Genomic DNA, 19,552 nt, shown 5'->3' with positions numbered 1-19,552 from the left:
CCTTTCAAGATTTTGTCAAATTTCATAATTCCAGACAACTTCTAGAAAATATTAATGCATTTATTTCAAACATGCAAATGAAAACAGAAAACGAAACAAAAGGACGGTGTAATAATAAGCAATTTAAAGGAAATAATGTCAGTTTTTATTCAAAATTTAAGTATAAGCAATGTTTATTTTGTAATTCAAACCATCATTTACAACAATGTAAAGAACTTTTAAATTTGTCCATCAATGAATGCAGAAACTTTTTGAGGCATAATAATTATTTTATCTCTTTAAATAAAGGCCATTCTATTAATGAGTGTTACTCAAAAAATGTATGTATGATTTGTACTAAAAAATATAATACACTCGTTCATACAGACAAAATTAATCACTCTAATTTAGATGGCAATAAGCCTGAAGGTAATACCTACTGTTCACTTAATCAGTCAAACAAAAATATACTTTTATCAACAGCCATACGTAATAGCAATGATATAATGGTAATAACTATTCATGCAGAATCTTATTAGATTCTGGTAACCAGGCAAATTTTTGCACATATACTTGTAAATTTGCCCTAAATGGGGAGATCATTAAAAATTATCTTCCATTTCAGGCATTAATAACTCATTATCTCAATCCAAATACAGTGTTACACTTACATTACACTCTCAATATAAGAACTTTTCATTTAAAGTGGAATGTTCTGTTTTATCTGATATATCCTTCCAACAACAACATTTGACATTTCTAATCTTAATCTTCCTTGTAATATATTTCTAGCACATCCCAAGTTCAACATAGCAAATAACATTGACCATAATGATTGGAGTTCAGTTCTGTGAGTTTTATCTTGCCTGGGATATTCATTAGAAATTCCAGATATCGTATTATTCAGGAAACTATATTAGGAAATATACTTAGTGGTTGCCTTTCTAGTAACGTTAAGGGCAACAATACTGTTGCATCTTTTCTTGTTCGTAACTCTCATAAAAATCTCCCTATTACACTCAAGAATTTCTGGAAAACTGAAAAAATTAATACTAATGCTTCAGTTAATAAAATCTCTACATATGAAAAACATTTTCTATCCAACACTACTCTAAATAATCAAGGCAAATTTGTTGTGTCGTTACCATGCAAATATAATAACATTCAACTATGATGTTTCATTAGTTAATTCTAAAAATAGATTCTTATATTTAGAAAGAAAACTAATCCACAATGCCAACCTTAAAAAGGCCTACTCCGATTTCAGTCATGAATATTTAGATTTAGGTCAGATGTCATTACTCAATTCCGATGATTTGTTAATTAACAAATTCAATGTGTACTACTTACCCCATCATCCAGTATTCAAGCCTACTAGTCTAATTACTAAAATTCAAATGGTTTCAGCTAAAACCACTAATGGCCTATCCCTTAATGATACTTTATTAGCTGGACCTGTAGTCCAACAAGATCTATTTTCTATACTGCTTAGATTCAGAATCCATAATTACATCTGACAAAGCTAAAATGTATCATCAGGTATTAGTTAAACCTAGTGATTACAATTTACAATGTATTCTTTGGCATGATTCCCCAGATCAAGAAATAAACCACTTTGCATTATGAACCTTAATGTATGGTACCACTTGTACACCATATTTAGCCACTAGATGTCTAACTCAAATAGCTAATAAAAATGAGAATTATTTTCCACAAGCCTATAAGGCCATTCCAAATGATTTTTATGTGCAGGTTCAGATAACTTAAATGAAGTTATTCAATTGAAAACTGATATTTATAAATTATTACAACAATATGGTTTTCCACTCCGTAAATGGTTTTCCAATAATAGTGCCATTTCTTCTTCTGAACACAATCTTCCATTCCTTCAAATCAAGAACATAATTTACTTACTTTAAGAGTCTTTGGAATAATTCTTCAGACACGCTGCTTTTCCAAATTACTTATTCTAATGATTCTAAAAAAATACTAAAAGAAATATTCTGCCAATTGTAGGAGGTATATTTGATCCATTAGAACTTACTGCTCCTATTGTTTTCTCACATAAACATTTTATGCAATTGTTGTGGTAACTTAAAATTAATTGGGACAAAATGTTACCCAACATGTTACTAACACAATAGCTCAATTTATACAACCAGTAGCATTTGATTGAATCAATTAAAATAAATCATTCTACCAAACCTAATACTGATAACAGAATCAATTCTATTCAAATACATGGATTCTCCAGTGCCTCTACAAAAGGCTATGGCTGTTACATTTACATACGAATTGTATACGCCAACCATACAACTTCTAATTTACTTTGTTCTAAATCAAAATTAGCACCCTTAAAACAAATTACACTGACCAAGACTTCAACTTTGTGGTTGTTTACTATTTAGTCATTTATTATTAAAGGTAGTTACTGCCTTAAACATACATTTTGATGAGATATATTTTTACATAGATTCTGCAATAGTACTACACTGGATTCATGGCAACCATCTAATTAGAAAGTATTTGTCAGCAATAGAATTTCTGAAATTCAGAAAAATACTTCAAATGTTAATTAGCATTATGTCAAATCCTCTGATAGTCCAGCAAACATATTGTCTAGAGGATGTACACCAAGTAAATTACTTGTCATGTTACTTTGGTGGCATGGTCCTCAATAGCTTTCACAATCTTCTTTCCATTGGACAAAAGATAATAATATAACTTTCAATAACTGTAATATGAATTCTGAAAGTTTAATAGAAAAACGCAAAAATATAGTAACATCATTTGCACCTACTGTTATGTTCTATTACACATAACGATTTTCATCACTACATTCTTTAATTCACACATTTAGTTTCTGTTTTGAATTTTTTCATTACACTAAATCAATTATAATGGAAAGAATCATTGGTTTCTTAACTACAAAGGAATTAAATCATACTCTTAACTTTTTTATTTAACAATCATAACACATGTAACACATGCATTTTAGTAAAAAATAAATAATCTTGAAAACAATCAAACTTTTTCTAATCATAGCAAACGTATATCACTGGACGCATTTCTGGATAATTTAGGCTTACTTTGTGTAAGAGGAAATTACAACACTACATTACATTACCATGTTAAACATCCTCTTATTTTACATCCAAATGCAAATATTACAAAACTGATTATTAATGCTGAACATTTACATCTTTTGCATTCGGATGTTCAATTAACACATCATTCTTTATGACAGAAATATTGGATTATAAATGGTAACAGAATTATTTCTTCTATCATTTGTAAATATATGATATGGTATCGATAAAATGGAAAAAGCCCGGTACAACAGCTTAAACAGTTACAATCTTCCAGATTTATTCCTTCCTGACCATTCTGCACATGTACAGTAGACTACGACAATCCAATTATGATTCGTCATGGCAGGCAGAGGTCTAAGACCTTAAGTAACTTACATAACACTTTTCATATGTCTCACTACTAAAGCTATTCATTTAGAATTAGTTTCTAATCTGACTTCACAGTCATTTACTGCAGCATTTAAAAGATTTAAATAATGAGACTAGTTTTTTTTTGCAGCCAAAGAGGCAACACTGTAAAGTTACTAGTAAACATACAGTTATATAAACAACTGATTTATATTAGGTATTAATATTTTTAGTTTATTGTAACCACGTGAGACATAAACAAACTTTTCATGAAACGAGTTTTTGTTGTGCATTACAAAAACGAGTGATACTAATTACGAGCAACAATGTGCAATCAAGTTTTGTGTTAAATTTGATAAGAATAATACTGACACTTTTTCAAAATTGAAAATGACAAATGAAGATGACGCTCTGTTAAGAGCCCAAGTTTTTAGATGATTTAAAGCATTCTCAGATGGCCGGGAATCAGTTGTGGACGATCCAGGCTCTGGAAGACCGTTAATGTCAAAAAAGTGACTACAATGTTGAGCGAATCAGATTTGATATGGTACGACTGGTGATTAACTATCAGAATGATTGTAGAACAATTGAATTTTAACCATACCACAGTCCATCAAATTTTGACAAACGAATTGAACATAACAAAAGTTTGTATAAAATTGGTCCCAAAAAACCTCACTGTTGAACAGAAAAATAACAGGGTGGAAGTGTGCTGCGATCTTCTGGGGCAAATTGAAACTGATCCAGATTTTCTAAAAAATGTTATTACTGATGATGAGTGTTGGACATTTCACAATGTCCAACACTCATCATCAGTAATAACATTTTCTGGCTAGTACTCACTAGCCAGAAGTAAAATGCCAGGAGTGGCAAGCAAGGAGTGGCACACTTCAAACTCATACGTCCCAAAAAAGCAAAAATGAGTAAATCAAAAATCAAAACCAAGCTAATTTGTTTCTTCGATAGTAATGGCATTGTCCATAAGGAGTTTTTGCCTGCAGGACAGATTGTAAATCAATATGTTTACTTAGAAATTCTTGAAAGACTGCGAAAAAGAGTTGCCTGCGTGAGACCAGCCATCAAAGAAAACTGGATGCTGCATTAAGACAATGCACCTTGTCATACTGCACTTTCAATTAATGCATTTTAGGCAATGAAAAACATTCTGTAGTTTCACAATCACCCTATTCAACTGACTTGAGTCACTGCGACTTATTCCTGTTCCCGAGTTTAAAAAACACCTCAAAGGACACCATTTTGGAACAGTAGAAAACATTTAAAAAAATATAACTGATCTCTGAAGGATATTCCGGTTTCTGAGTTCCAACACTGCAATGTAGAGTGGGAAAACTGTTTGAAGCATTGCATGGATTCCCAAGGGAGCTATTTTGAAGGTGTAGAATCCATGCATAACTGGATTGTAAATAAAAAGTTTTACTGAACCAGTCTCATTACTTTATTTACAGACATTGTATATCACATAGGGGTATTCCCACTCAAGTCTTTTCTGATAATGGTTCCAATTTCCGTTGCACGAAAAATATTCTTTATAATTTGTATCAATTTTTAAATTCAGAAAACCTAAAATCAGATATTCAAGCATTCACAACTACACAAGATATAACCTGGTCATTTATTCCTCCCTCTTAACCCCATTTTGGGTGGTTTATGAGAATGTGTAATCAAAACCGTTAAATTTCATATGCATTGTGTAACTGGACAAATGATCCTTACTTTTGAGGAATTATATACAATTATAACACAAATTGAAGCCTGTGTCAGTTCCCATCCTATCTTTGCTATTTCAACAGATCATAGAGATCCAGAACCTCTATCTCCAGGAAACTTTCTTATAAGATGTCCACTCACTTCCTTGCCTGAACTTTAATTACCAAAAAATTAAAATTAATCGCTTAGACCATTGGCAATTACTCCAAAAATTTATACAATCTATTTGGAGGCAATGGTCTAAGGACTACTTACATTATTTACAGCAATGCAATAAATGGTGTTTTCCAGCCCATAATCTTTGTGTTGGAGATTTAGTATTAGTTACCTACAAAAATTCTTCACCCATGCATTGGAGACAAGGAATTATCACCCAGGTTTACCCAGGCTCTGACAACCTAGTAAGGGTTGTTGATTTAGATACAGTTATGGTACACTAAGAAAACCTGTGTATAAATTATGTCTATTACCAATCTCAAATGATTGATTTAAATAATATTTTTAAGTAATATTTTTTATTGATTAATTATTTTCATACTATTGTTCTCGTAATTTCATTTGATTTATATTCTTATAATATGACTATTTACATGCTCATAAATACTGTATTAATATTTATAATCTAATTTTCATATTTTTATTAATTTAATTATGATTTCACAACTATATGATTACGTATTGATTTATACATATATGAAATAAGACAACAGTAATAATTTATTGATCTTGAGGATTAGGGTTCCCTAAATTTATTTATTATTTAAGATTAATGTGAATGTAATTTCAAACTATTACAGGTTAAAATATTCAATTTTATTATTATTTATTTAAGCAATATGCTAATTATTATCATTACTCAAAATACCATTATGAGCTTTTTAATTAATTTATTAAATATTTATATGATACTATTAATATTATATTAAAAATGAATGTAAATAATTAATAATTTATGTTGTAATTTCAACTAAACATAAATATTTAATTATATTATTGTTCTTTAATCATATTTAAGCGTGTTTGTTATTTTGTTGAAATGCAACATTATGGATTGTATCATGTATGTAACTTACTGTAATTGCAAAAATCATGTGATTCATGTTATTGTTTGTAACTTTCATTTACAATGTTAAACTAAAAAAAAAAAAGCATGATTTTTGGCAGGCAATTATGTTGACTCAGGTTTCATTTCCTCCTTTTTTATTTGTAAAAATGAAAATTTTCTCTTATTTTTTTTACAAATTTTCACTCTTTCTTTTACTCTTCAAAAATCCTCACTTTTTTTATTACTCTCATTAAATCAATTTTTCTAATGCTCTATTGTTAGTCAGTCTTGTTCCATCCTTCAAAGACTCAACATGTGTTTATAACGAATGTATAATTAATAATGTTATATATAACAATAATGTTATATATGTGAATTCTAAGTTCAAAGATCATAATAAAATTAATTTATATTATAAACAAAATAAAGACTTTTATTTATTTAAATGAACCAGCGAATAATATAAATTTAGAATAATTAAACCTAACCAAGGTGGCATATTATTGCTAGTCCCACCACAGGTGACCCCTTGACAGTCAACCATGAAAGGTCTTTTAAGGAATACTCCACCAGTTGAACTAAACAATACCAGAGTTCAGAGAAGCCAGCATTCGGATAAGATAGTACCACTAAAGAAGATAACATGCAATCGGAATCATTGGAATCCCCTAACACCACCCACATGAACAAGAACAATACAAAATCCAAAATCAAACCAAATAAATTATCTACATTTACACACACACTATGTAAACTCACTCATGCGGACTGGTAAACTAAAAATAATAACCGACTTATGGGCCAACTCAAAATTCTCAAATGACTGCAGGAAATAAGAAAACACCGACCAGGATGCCATGGAATCTCAAGGATATAGGCCTACAAATATATACACAGGTAAAGAGTGATGAAAAGTGTTCCACAGTTTGGAACAGGCTTTGTTGTCAGCCTCAAAATAATAAACTCTGTACAATAATTCAAGCCACAATCCACGTGAATTTCAACACTTACCCTAAAAGCACCTAATAAATTCTACACTATAATAAATGCCCAAGCCCCCAGTAATAATAAAAACAAATCTCCAAAAGACTATAAAGAAACAGAAAAGTTCTGGAACTTACTCAACCAAACTAAAATACAACCCCAAAAATCATGTTAAACAACTAATTGGAAATTTTAATGCTCAACTAGGAAGAAAAAGAAGATACAGAGACATCATTGGAAATGGCTCACCTAAAAGAGAACCAATAAAAACGAACAGAGACTTGCCAATATCTGCAGAAACCCACCCTAATCTTGAAAACACATATTTCAAGAGGAAACCTCAAAACCTGGAATGACCTTGACTACAATAAAGTAGAATGGCAGCTAAATCATGTATTCATGAACAAACACCAATGGAAAGAATCTACAACATAAAAGTCCTCCGAGGAGTAGACACACTGCTCAGATCATTAACACATTCACTACCAAACACGCCGATCGACGTTTCATTTTTTCTGGGTCACCAACGCCAAACACGTCGTTAGACATTTTAGGACACTGCCTCATATAAACGTTTTTGCTTACTACTGTTGGCAGTCAACATACGTGAAGCTTTGGCTATCGATACATAAAGGTTTAACTTATCGATTGCGATTTTTTTCAATATTAATTTTAATTTTTTCTTGATATTTTAATCGAACTTCTATCTGTTATTTACAAGCTATGAAAATGGCGTCCTTTGCGAAGTATAATCGTAGTAAAGGTTTAGATTCACAGCAAATTCAGCAAGTTTTAGACGAGATATTTGCAGACGACGATTCTGGTGATGAAGATATAATGATGAATGAAAAAAGTGATAATGAATCAGATAATGATGATGATGTAGTAACGGAAAATAACGTGAGTAATTTTGCTCCTTCAGTTCAACAAGATAATTCAGGTAGGTCTTCAAATAATCAAAATATTCCCGAAATTGACTCTGATGAATGGAGCGATACTGATATACCCGGAAATGAACCAATATACAGTAGACAGTCAGGCATAACAAACATTCCAGCAAATCCTAGAGACTGTTTTCAGTATTTTACTATGTTTTTCACGCCAGCCTTCTTGTCATTTCTTGTAACTGAAACCAATCGGTATGCCGAACAATTTTTGTCATCTGTGCCTAGACCTTTCACCCAACACTGCAGGTTTGATGCCTGGAAACCCGTGACAAATGAAGAGGTGAGGAAATTTTCAGGCCTTTGGATGCTTACAGGCATTATAAAGAAACCTACTCTCGAAATGTACTGGAGTTCCTCAGATATTTTTGCCACTCCTATCTACAATAATACAATGTTGTCCCGTAACAGATTTAGCCTAATTCAAAAATTTTTTCATTTCAATAATAATGAAAATAGGGTGTCAATGATAGGGTAAGGCCCATACTGGATTTTTCTCCACCTGTTTCAAGTCAGCTTACGTACCAAGTCAGAGGATTGCTTTAGATAAAGGTATGCTCGCGTGGAGAGGTAGACTCAGTTTTAGAATTTACAATCCAGGCAAAATAATAAAATACAGGATCATGTTGAGAATGGTATGTGACAGTATAACTGGATACATTTGTAATTTAGAAGTGTATTATGGACAGAGTGGACGACTTGTAGATACTGTTATGAACCTGCTGGCACCATTCCCAGGCTTAGGTCATATTGTCTACATGGACAATTTTTATAACGCGTCAAACTAACTCAAATGCTGGAAAGGAGGGGTTTTGGTGTTGTGGGGACCATGAGGAAAAATCGTGGCATCACTAAAAAAATGCTCTCTGTTGCTGGCACTCTAAAGAAAGGTGAAATGAACTTCAAGCGTAAAGATAAAATCCTTCGGCAGTCTTGGCAAGAGAAACGTGTAGTAAATATGGTGTCCAACATTCATTCAGCACAGATGGTAGAAGTTCAAAGCAAAAGAGATCCCAGGAAAAAGATCTTCAAACCAGAATGTGTGGCTGATTATAATAAGTTCATGCATGGAGTAGATACTGCTGATCAGCGCCTTTCGTACTACCCCTTCATGAGAAAAACTGATAAATGGACGAAGAAAGTATTCATGTATTTCCTCTTGGCTGCTGTTTGCAATTCACATGCTCTGTATAAGCTTCAGAACCCCAATTCAAAACTTCTGAATTACATGTAACAAATTATAAAAGGAAATGCTTGAAACTCAAACACCTACAGAAGATAATGCTACAGATCCAAGTTCTCCTGGACCTAGTCATAATCCCAGCTTGCCAGTAAGAGCCCCCAAGATTGATCCTGTACACAGACTAGATGAACACATGAAAAAACATAAACTTATCCATATCCCAGCTACAAAGAAGAAGGAAAGACCCTCTAGACTGCAAGGTCTGCAACTCAACTAAGTTTCTCTGCATTTCTTGCAATATCCCTCTACACCCAGCAGATTGTTTTACCAGATATCACACCCTAAAGCATTATTAACGGTAACTAGAAAATTTCATTCAATTCTGTTCAGTACTTTTAGAGATATTTAGAATTTAAGATATTGTTGTAAAAATACATTAAACTGGCAAAAATGGCTGGCACAGGGAAATGAGATGCCCAACAATGTGCATGGCAGTGAATGTGTTAAGTATTCAAAATTAAAATTAAATTCACTCTCCAAAGGAAGCAACAAAACCAAGCCCCTAAAACTAAATGAAGAATAGACCCTTACCCAATTATTCAAGAATGAAAATACCAAAAAGTCATGGATAATCTCCTAGACGTAGACAACAACCTTAAATAAATCACAGAAGAATTGACCCCAATAAAAGCCAGTAAAAAGAATCAATGGCAGAACAATGTACATGATGTAACAGTGGAAAAGAGAACTAGTATAGCTATTACACCAATCCCAAAAATTAGAAACATCCATCCAAAATCTAGTAAAACAAAAAAAAAACCACCTGAACCCTAATGAAAATAAAACTACACCACCATAAAGACATACTGAAATCAATAGAAAATTTAACAAAATGTAGTCAACAGGCTATCAAAATACCTTTCAATAAACAACTCTAAAAAAATTAACCCCATCCAGCACACCTAATGTAGGAAGAAATCATAATCTAGCCCATAACAATGAAGACAATGTAGAAATCCTAGCTAAAGATTTCAACAAACTCCTAAATTGTGAAGAATGGAGGTAACTCTTAAACCTCAACATCACCCCAACAACACCACCAGAAAACATCAACCCTCCCACAATAAAAAAACTCTACCAAGCACTGGATAAGATGAAGAATCACAAAGTGGGGGTAGAAAACCATTGTAGAGACCTGGAAACATGCAGGAAAACCAGCAAAAGTCACCCTTCATCAGTAGCTTGTCAACATCTCAATCAAAGAACTATCAGAATACTGGACGATAGCCCTCATCCACCCACTAAACAAAAAAGCAGACAAAACAGACCATAACAACTACAGGAGAATCTTAGTCCTACGCACAACTTAGAAAATTCTTTCAAGAATCAACCTCAACAGGATCGGTAAACAACTCAAGAAAGAACTAGTAGAATACCACAGAGGTTTCAACCCTGGAGGAACTGTCCAGACCAGATCATGAGTCTCAAGCTAATAATGGATTATAACAGAAAAAGAAACAGAGACATGGTGATAACATTTGTAGAATTCAAGATACATATGCAAGCATACAATTTACATGTACAGAGAATCACTACTAAAAATTCTAAGATACCTCAAACTACATTCCAAATTAATAAACATGATAAAACTGACCCTTACAAACACTAGGTCAAAAGTAAAATTCAGAGGCAAACTCTGGAAACCATTTGAGATCAAAATAAAACTGCACCAAGGCGAAGGACTCTCACCGCTACTAATCAAGGCACTCTGAAAATGGTAATGAGGGAATGGCTCAGAAAATGCCCCCAAAAATAAAAATAGGCCAAAAACTCAAATTAAACTGTCTTGGTTTCGCAAACAGCTTGCCATTGCTAGCAAACGACACTGACGAAGCTAAAACACAGATATTAGAACTTCAAAATATTGCAAATAAAACTGGCCTCAAAATATCATTCGAAAAGACAGAAATTATGTCCTAAAAACCAACACCATTAAAAGAAGTAAACATAAATGGTAATAAAGTCAAAATAATAACCCAGTTTAAATACCTCGGAGAAATAATATCAAACAGCCTAAACGAACTTCAATCCAAACAAAAACAAACAAACATACTAAAACTCAAAAATTAACCTGGTACACCTACAGTAAAAAAAGTCTATTCATAAATACAAAAATAAGACATTATAAAATATTTATAAAATCGGAAGCCACATATGCAGCAAAAACACTCTTTCACCTGAACGAACAATCAAAGACCGACAGACTCCAGAAAATCAAAAGAAATGGAAGAACCTGTACCAAGAAAAGTACCAGAAATATGGGTGGATTGTATCCAACAGTCATGTACAAAGAATTAGAATCCACCACCGATGCCATGTGTAAGAGAAGACTAGAATTCTCATGAGACTAGACACATCATGAGGATGCAAGAGTCAAGATTTCTGCAACAGCTAGTATAGTACAATCTCAACTCGAAAAATAACAAGACTTGATTTAGATGGATCAGAAACATATGAGAGAATCTGAAGGAAATTGGCCTTACATTGGAAGTCACCACAGATAAGAAGAAATTAAAAACATCAAGTACAAAAACACTCTCTTCACAGTCACAAAACCATTTTCAACACTAGAAAGGGCAAAAAGATTGGAACATATGAAAAAGTACTGGTTGGACGAACAGTCTCTTTGAATAGACTTTGACAATGGATTAACTAAAGTGATCCTATGTGGTCATAAAAGATGAAAAAAAAAAAATAGTTATAATTTCTTTCTATTCAAGCTGTTCCAGAATGATTTTTTTCTACTGATTATACTGGGCACAGGATTTTCTTCTTCTTTTTTAAATTAAGATATTTACATGTAAACAATAAGAAAAGAATACATTATTCACACTGATTGACATGTAACTTAGCATCTTTTTCCATAAGAAAAAAAATCTTAAATTAAAAAAAGATCTTAGGCATTTGTTTCATAATATGATTTCATATGAAAATTATAAAAACAGGATCACAAAAATGCTTCCTCTTCTTCTACAGGAGGTAAAAATATATCCTGGAAATGTCATATTTTTCAGAGTGTGATTTTTTAATAATTATGGGACATACAGCCTGGTTCAGAATATAGAACCAAATATTTATATTAATGTATACATTTTCTTTGGCATTTTAAGTATGAAATGCTGTATAACACCTACAAAAAACAAAAGAAACAAGTTTAAATATTTCCTAACACACTGAGTTAATATTTGGTTTTATCAAAAGTTATTCCAACCTCTGTAAATTATTGTTATAACAAACTTTCATTTTATTTAATTTTTTACTGGTTTAAAGAATTACCAGCATCAAAAAATTAGAAAACATTATAATTATAATCCACAAATATTGTAAGTCAAGTTTAACAAGGACAACAAAATTACCTGTAGATTTTCAATCTTCTCTCTAATCTCATGGACTCTGCAAAGGCTCTGAACAATATGATAATTAGGTGATAATTTTTCAATACATGGTCTAACACCTGGATGCTGTTTAGTTATGTCAATAACTTTTGGCAATGCCATTGAGTCATGCACCTCCTGTAAGATAAATATCACATAATTATACAAAATAGTTTGTACAAAAAGAACTTAAATAAATTATTCTTCAGAAAAACTGGATCAAAACTATATCCAAAATAAAAACTTCCATAATCATCCAATTATGTAATCATAAAAATAGAGTTACTGAAATGAAAATAATTACTCAGAAATAACAGTAATACATAATGAAATTATTACATAAAATTAAAGTACATCAATAAACTAGGAAGTAATTGTGATGATGTAACATTCCATTATTATTCCGCACATCAACATTTAGAATACACTACAAAACAACCACACTTTTTATTAAACACATTATTTTATTATAAGAATTCTAAAAAAAAAAATGTCAGCTATCTCTTTTGTAAATCCTTACCTAAAATGGTAACATTTTATAATCCAGAAATATCAGTTATATTCAATATTCCAAATTTTTAGTACTAAAATTAAAAATTCCAAGTTTCCCTAGAATAGTTCTGAAGGATTATTACTATTTTATGCTCACTATCTACTGTTTGATGCTAACTTTCCACAGAATAAGAGGGTACCATTATGTATAAAATACGTTGTGTAATACAAATATTGCCTATGTTTTACAAAGACACGCACATATATATATATATATATATATATATATATATATATATATTTTTTTTTTTTGTCTTCAGTCATTTGACTGGTTTGATGCAGCTCTCCAAGATTCCATATCTAGTGCTAGTCGTTTCATTTCAGTATACCCCCTACATCCTACATCCCCAACAATTTGTTTTACATATTCCAAACGTGGCCTGCCTACACAATTTTTTCCTTCTACCTGTCCTTCCAATATTAAAGCGACTATTCCAGGATGCCTTAGTATGTGGCCTATAAGTCTGTCTCTTCTTTTAACTATATTTTTCCAAATGCTTCTTTCTTCATCTATTTGCCGCAATACCTCTTCATTTGTCACTTTATCCATCCATCTGATTTTTAACATTCTCCTACAGCACCACATTTCAAAAGCTTTTCTGACTGAAGGCTCGTTTCGCTTGTGCTATTCGGCATTTTATATCGCTCCTGCTTCGTCCATCTTTAGTAATTCTACTTCCCAAATAACAAAATTCTTCTACCTCCATAATCTTTTCTCCTCCTATTTTCACATTCATTGGTCCATCTTTGTTATTTCTAATACATTTCATTACTTTTGTTTTGTATTTGTTTATTTTCATGCGATAGTCCTTGCGTAGGACTTCATCTATGTCATTCATTGTTTCTTCTAAATCGTTTTTGCTCTCGGCTAGAATTACTATATCATCAGCAAATTGTAGCATCTTTATCTTTTCACCTTGTACTGTTACTCTGAATCTAAATTGTTCTTAACATCATTAACTGCTAGTTCCATGTAAAGATTAAAAAGTAACGGGGATAGGGAACATCCTTGTCGGACTCCCTTTCTTATTACGGCTTCTTTCTTATGTTCTTCGATTATTACTGTTGCTGTTTGGTTCCTGTACATGTTAGCAATTGTTCTTCTATCTCTGTATTTGAACCCTAATTTTTTTAAAATGCTGAACATTTTATTCCAGTCTACGTTATCGAATGCCTTTTCTAGGTCTATAAACGGTTTGTTTTTCTTTAATCTTTCTTCTACTATTAATCTGAGGCCTAAAATTGCTTCCCTTGTCCCTATACTTTTCCTGAAACCAAATTGGTCTTATCCTAATACTTCTTCCACTCTCCTCTCAATTCTTCTGTATAGAATTCTAGTTAAGATTTTTGATGCATGACTAGTTAAACTAATTGTTCTGTATTCTTCACATTTATCTGCCCCTGCTTTCTTTGGTATCATGACTATAACACTTTTTTTTAGTCTGACGGAAATTCTACAGGTATTCTGTCTATTCCAGGAGCCTTTCTACCATTTAAATCTTTTAATGCTCTCTTAAATTCAGATCTCAGTATTGTTTCTCCCATTTCATCCTCCTCAACTTCCTCTTCTTCCTCTATAACACCATTTTCTAATTCATTTCCTCCGTATAACTCTTCAATATATTCCACCCATCTATCGACTTTACCTTTCGTATTACATATTGGTGTACCATCTTTGTTTAACACATTATTAGATTTTAATTTATGTACCCCAAAATTTTCCTTAACTTTCCTGTATGCTTCGTCTATTTTTCCAATGTTCATTTCTCTTTCCACTTCTGAACACTTTTCTTTAATCCACTCTTCTTTCGCTAGTTTGCACTTCCTGTTTATAGCATTTCTTAATTGTCGGTAGTTTCTTTTACTTTCTTCTTCACTAGCTTTCTTATATTTTCTACATTCATCCATCAGCTGCAATATATCGTCTGAAACCCAAGGTTTCCTACCAGTTCTCTTTGTTCCGCCTAAGTTCGCTTCTGCTGATTTAATAATTTCCTTTTTAACATTCTCCCATTCTTCTTCTACATTTTCTACCTTATCTTTTTTACTCAGACCTCTTGCGATGTCCTCCTCAAAAATCTTTTTTACCTCCTCTTCCTCAAGCTTCTCTAAATTCCACCGATTCATCTGACACCTTTTCTTCAGGTTTTTAAATCCCAATTTACATTTCATTATCACCAAATTATGGTCGCTATCAATGTCTGCTCCAGGGTAAGTTTTGCAGTCAACGAGTTGATTCCTAAATCTTTGCTTAACCATGATATAATCTATCTGATACCTTGCAGTATCGCCTGGCTTTTTCCAAGTGTATATTCTTCTATTATGATTTTTAAATTGGGTGTTGGCAATTACTAAATTATACTTTGTGCAAAACTCTATAAGTCTGTCCCCTCTTTCATTCCTTTTGCCCACCCCGTATTCACCTACTATATTTCCTTCCTTGCCCTTTCCAATGCTTGCATTCCAATCTCCAACTATTATTAAATTTTCATCTCCTTTTACGTGTTTAATTGCTTCATCAATCTCATCGTATATACACACTATCTCATCATCATCATGGGCGCTTGTAGGCATATAGACGTTAACAATCGTTGTCGGTTTAGGTTTTGATTTTATCCTTATTACAATGATTCTACGGCTATGTGTTTTGAAATATTCTACTCTCTTCCCTATCTTCTTGTTCATTATGAAACCTACTCCTGCCTGCCCATTATTTGAAGCTGAGTTTATTATTCTAAAATCACCTGACCAAAAGTCGCCTTCCTCTTCCCACCGAACCTCACTAATTCCTACTACATCCACATTTATTCTATCCATTTCTCTTTTTAAATTTTCCAGCCTACCAACCATTTTTAAACTTCTACCATTCCACACTCCGACTCGTAGAATGTTATTTTTTAATTTTCTGGTGACCCCCTCCTCAGTAGTCCCCACCCGGAGATCCGAACGGGGGACTAGTTTACCTCTGGAATATTTTACCAAGGAAGGCGCCTCCATCACTGCTATATGAAAATGCAGAGAGCCACATTTTCTTGGAAAAAAAAGCAGCTGTAGTTTTCCATTGCTTTCAGCTGCGCAGTACTCAGAGGACTGAGTGATGTTGATATGGCCGTTTAAGTCGTCCTGACTCACGCCCCTAACAACTACTGAAAGAGCTGCTGCCCTCTTTCAGGAATCATTCCTTAGTCTGGCTCTCAACAGATACCTCTCCGATATATATATATATATATATATATATATATATACACATTATTAATCTGTTGACAAATTCAAAATTCACAAATTATAAAAACAATTTGTTTTAAGGTAATTATAGAATTAAATACCAACTGAAGATGCAGGATCTCGTGAAAATCAATTCTTGGAATTAATATGCTAAGTTTAACTTAACTATTTATAGAGTTTCGATGGTTTAAATTTCATTTAATATTAAATTTTATTAAAATAGTGGTCAGTATATTAATGAATTATTTGAATTTTCAAAAAAAAAAGAAAATATATATATATTATAAGCTAAACTTACCAAATTTATTCCAAGAACTAATTTTACAGGATTCCGCATCTTCAGTTATTAAAATTTATTAATTTCTATATGAAGTGTGGCTAAAAAGAACCGACGGATCAATCTACACACATAAAGGTCAAACAGCACATGGCTGAATCATATGACATCCCCTCTCTCCATTCCTGCTGCCGAATCAACTGCAGACCCCTTAGATAGGCTGTGGCCTTCAATGGTAGATGACCTTGCATTTGCAGCCCATCAGAAAAATATTAAGTGTTTTAAAAGATTAATGCATTAATTGAAATTTCTTGTTGATAAACATTCATCACTCAGAACGTTTTTCATGCACTCAGGTTTCTGAGTGGTTTAAAGAGGGACAAGGAAAGACTGAAGATATCTCATAGACAATCATGATCCAGGACGAACATGCTTTTTAACATCCATGGGATTGTGTTCATAACCTGGGTACCAGAAGATCAAACTGTGAATCAGCAATAATACCTTGAGGTCCTATCTACTCTTCATGAATGAGAAAAAAGAAAGCGACCTGAATTGTGGAAAAACAAGTCATGGATTCTCCATCAGGATAGTGCTCCAGCCCATACTGCATTGTCTGTCAAGATGTTTTTGCCCAAACACAGAATCCCTATGTTGGAACATCCACTCTATTTACCGGACCTTGCACTGGGTGAATTTTCTCTATTCCCCAACGTGAAATCAACAGTTAAAGGAATGAGATTGAGAAAGATGAAGCTGTGAAAGACAAAGAGATGATGAGCATGCTTTCTGAAAATGACTTCCAACACTGCTTTGAGCAATGGAAAATTCACATGGAGCTGTATAAGGATCATGAAGGCAACATTATTCACGAAGGGAATAATGTTAAAATTGTGAAGAATAAAAAAATAAGGGTTTTTATAGCATTAATCCGATATTTTTTAGCCACACCTCATAATTATATTAAAACATATTTATTTATAATTTGCTGAAATCGTTTTCTTTTTTGAAAATTTTGTAATTTATTATGGACAGATACACAAAATTCTGCTGGCCAATACTGGAATGATGTATTATTTATATGTGATGATGAATATATATATATATATATATATATACACACACACACACATATTAACTTACCAAAAACAATTCTTTTGTTATTGTATTTGTCCATATTCCCCTCTGTACTAATATCTCAAAGACAAGTATAAAAACTGTTTATCACAAAGAGTACAAAATTTGATAATGGTTCTTACCTTATGCTTATTATTTTTTTCTAATAGCGCTTTCGAGGTTTTCCCTCATTATCAGTTAAAAATTTTCTTCCAAATCACACATTAAATTCAAACCACAAAAATTTTAACACATAAAAATATGACGTCATAAATATTAAAAATTGTAAAATTAAAAAATTAAAAATTGTTTTATTATGTGGCTACCACACATACAGTACTGTACTCTGAGACAACTGGTACTAGTACTTTGTACTGTCAGTACAAAGTACTGTAGTATTGGCTGGCCATATACATGCAGTATGTTTTTATTTTATTTTACTTTATTTTTTTATAAAAAAAAAAATCTACGACTGAAGATGTGGGTTACCGCGAAAATACTTTTGTAGGAATCATATGAAAAAATAAGGTGAGTGTCATTTTAATTTATTTTCTGTACTTGGGTGGATCACGTTAAATCATACATATCTGAATTATTAGTACAGAGGTGATATGGGTCTTGAAAGAATTTCGAGAAAAGATTTTGGAAAAATTATATATATATATATATATATGTTTAAATTCTGTTAAATAAACCATCTATATTACAGAATAATGAGATAAGTCTTAATTTTTTTGTAAAAGTAATTTCATGGAATCCTGCATCCTCAGTCATGATTGAAATATTGCATAATAAAAATTTAAAAATAAAAATACTAAAATAATGAGAATTGTGTATTAATTTAAACAAGTATATTGCAGTTTTTATAAGATTGTCTCCCTCAAACACTGTCTGATGGTTTATGAAATTGAAATTCTGTTTCTAATATATTTAATTTTTATGTCCTCTTTTTTTTAATTTCTAATAATTCTAAATTTGTGTTAAAATCAGAAACAGAATGTTTATTAGATGGTCTGCCATACTAGATAAACCTAATTTATTATTTTTGTAATTTCTATAACATTCACGAAATCTAGTTTTAAAGGATCTCTTTGTTTTTCCTATTATAAAAACCATCAAATCATTACATTTAATTTTATAAATTTAACAGAGATTGTTTATTTTATTATTATTATTAGTTTTGTTTTTTAAATATATTATTATGTGGTTATAAGGTTTAAACATTTTTTTTATTGTAATTTTTAGTAATGTTTTCAATGATATTAGTGTATAAATAAATAATTTATGTTAATTTTTTCATTCTTTGTATTGGCTATAAGGTTATTACTGGTTGTAAGTTAGTTTGTTTTTGGGTTTTGAGAGCTGTTTTTTTTATAAATATTATTAATTAAAATAATATCAAATCCATTTTCAACCGCTATATGTTTTATGATGTTTATCTCATTACTTAAATTTTCTTTGTTACTATTGTGTATTTGATTGTTCTATTAATCATATTTGTAAATGAGTTAATTTTATGAGAGCAAGGTTGATTCGATTTTTTTATGAATTGTTACATTATTATTAGATGTATGTTCTCTATATACTGATGTTTCGGTTTGTTTGTCCTTGTTTATTACAATACTGATATCTAAATATATTATCT

The 19,552-nt window shown here is 31.7% G+C and overlaps 1 protein-coding gene across 5 annotated transcripts in view; it reads right to left on the bottom strand.

Annotated features, from left to right (window-relative positions):
• Positions 1-19,552, bottom strand: part of DCTN1-p150 (dynactin subunit 1) — a 190,824-nt gene that overhangs the window by 6,438 nt on the left and 164,834 nt on the right. For all 5 annotated transcript variants that reach the window (XM_075355121.1, XM_075355120.1, XM_075355122.1 and 2 more), the window contains one exon: positions 12,720-12,875. In XM_075355121.1, coding sequence (XP_075211236.1) covers positions 12,720-12,875 — 156 coding nt within the window. The remainder of the gene's footprint in view (positions 1-12,719; positions 12,876-19,552) is intronic.

The sequence above is a fragment of the Lycorma delicatula genome, chromosome 1 (assembly GCF_047948215.1).
Source record: "Lycorma delicatula isolate Av1 chromosome 1, ASM4794821v1, whole genome shotgun sequence".
Taxonomy (NCBI): domain Eukaryota; kingdom Metazoa; phylum Arthropoda; class Insecta; order Hemiptera; family Fulgoridae; genus Lycorma; species Lycorma delicatula.
This window is presented reverse-complemented; position numbering and strand designations above follow the sequence as displayed.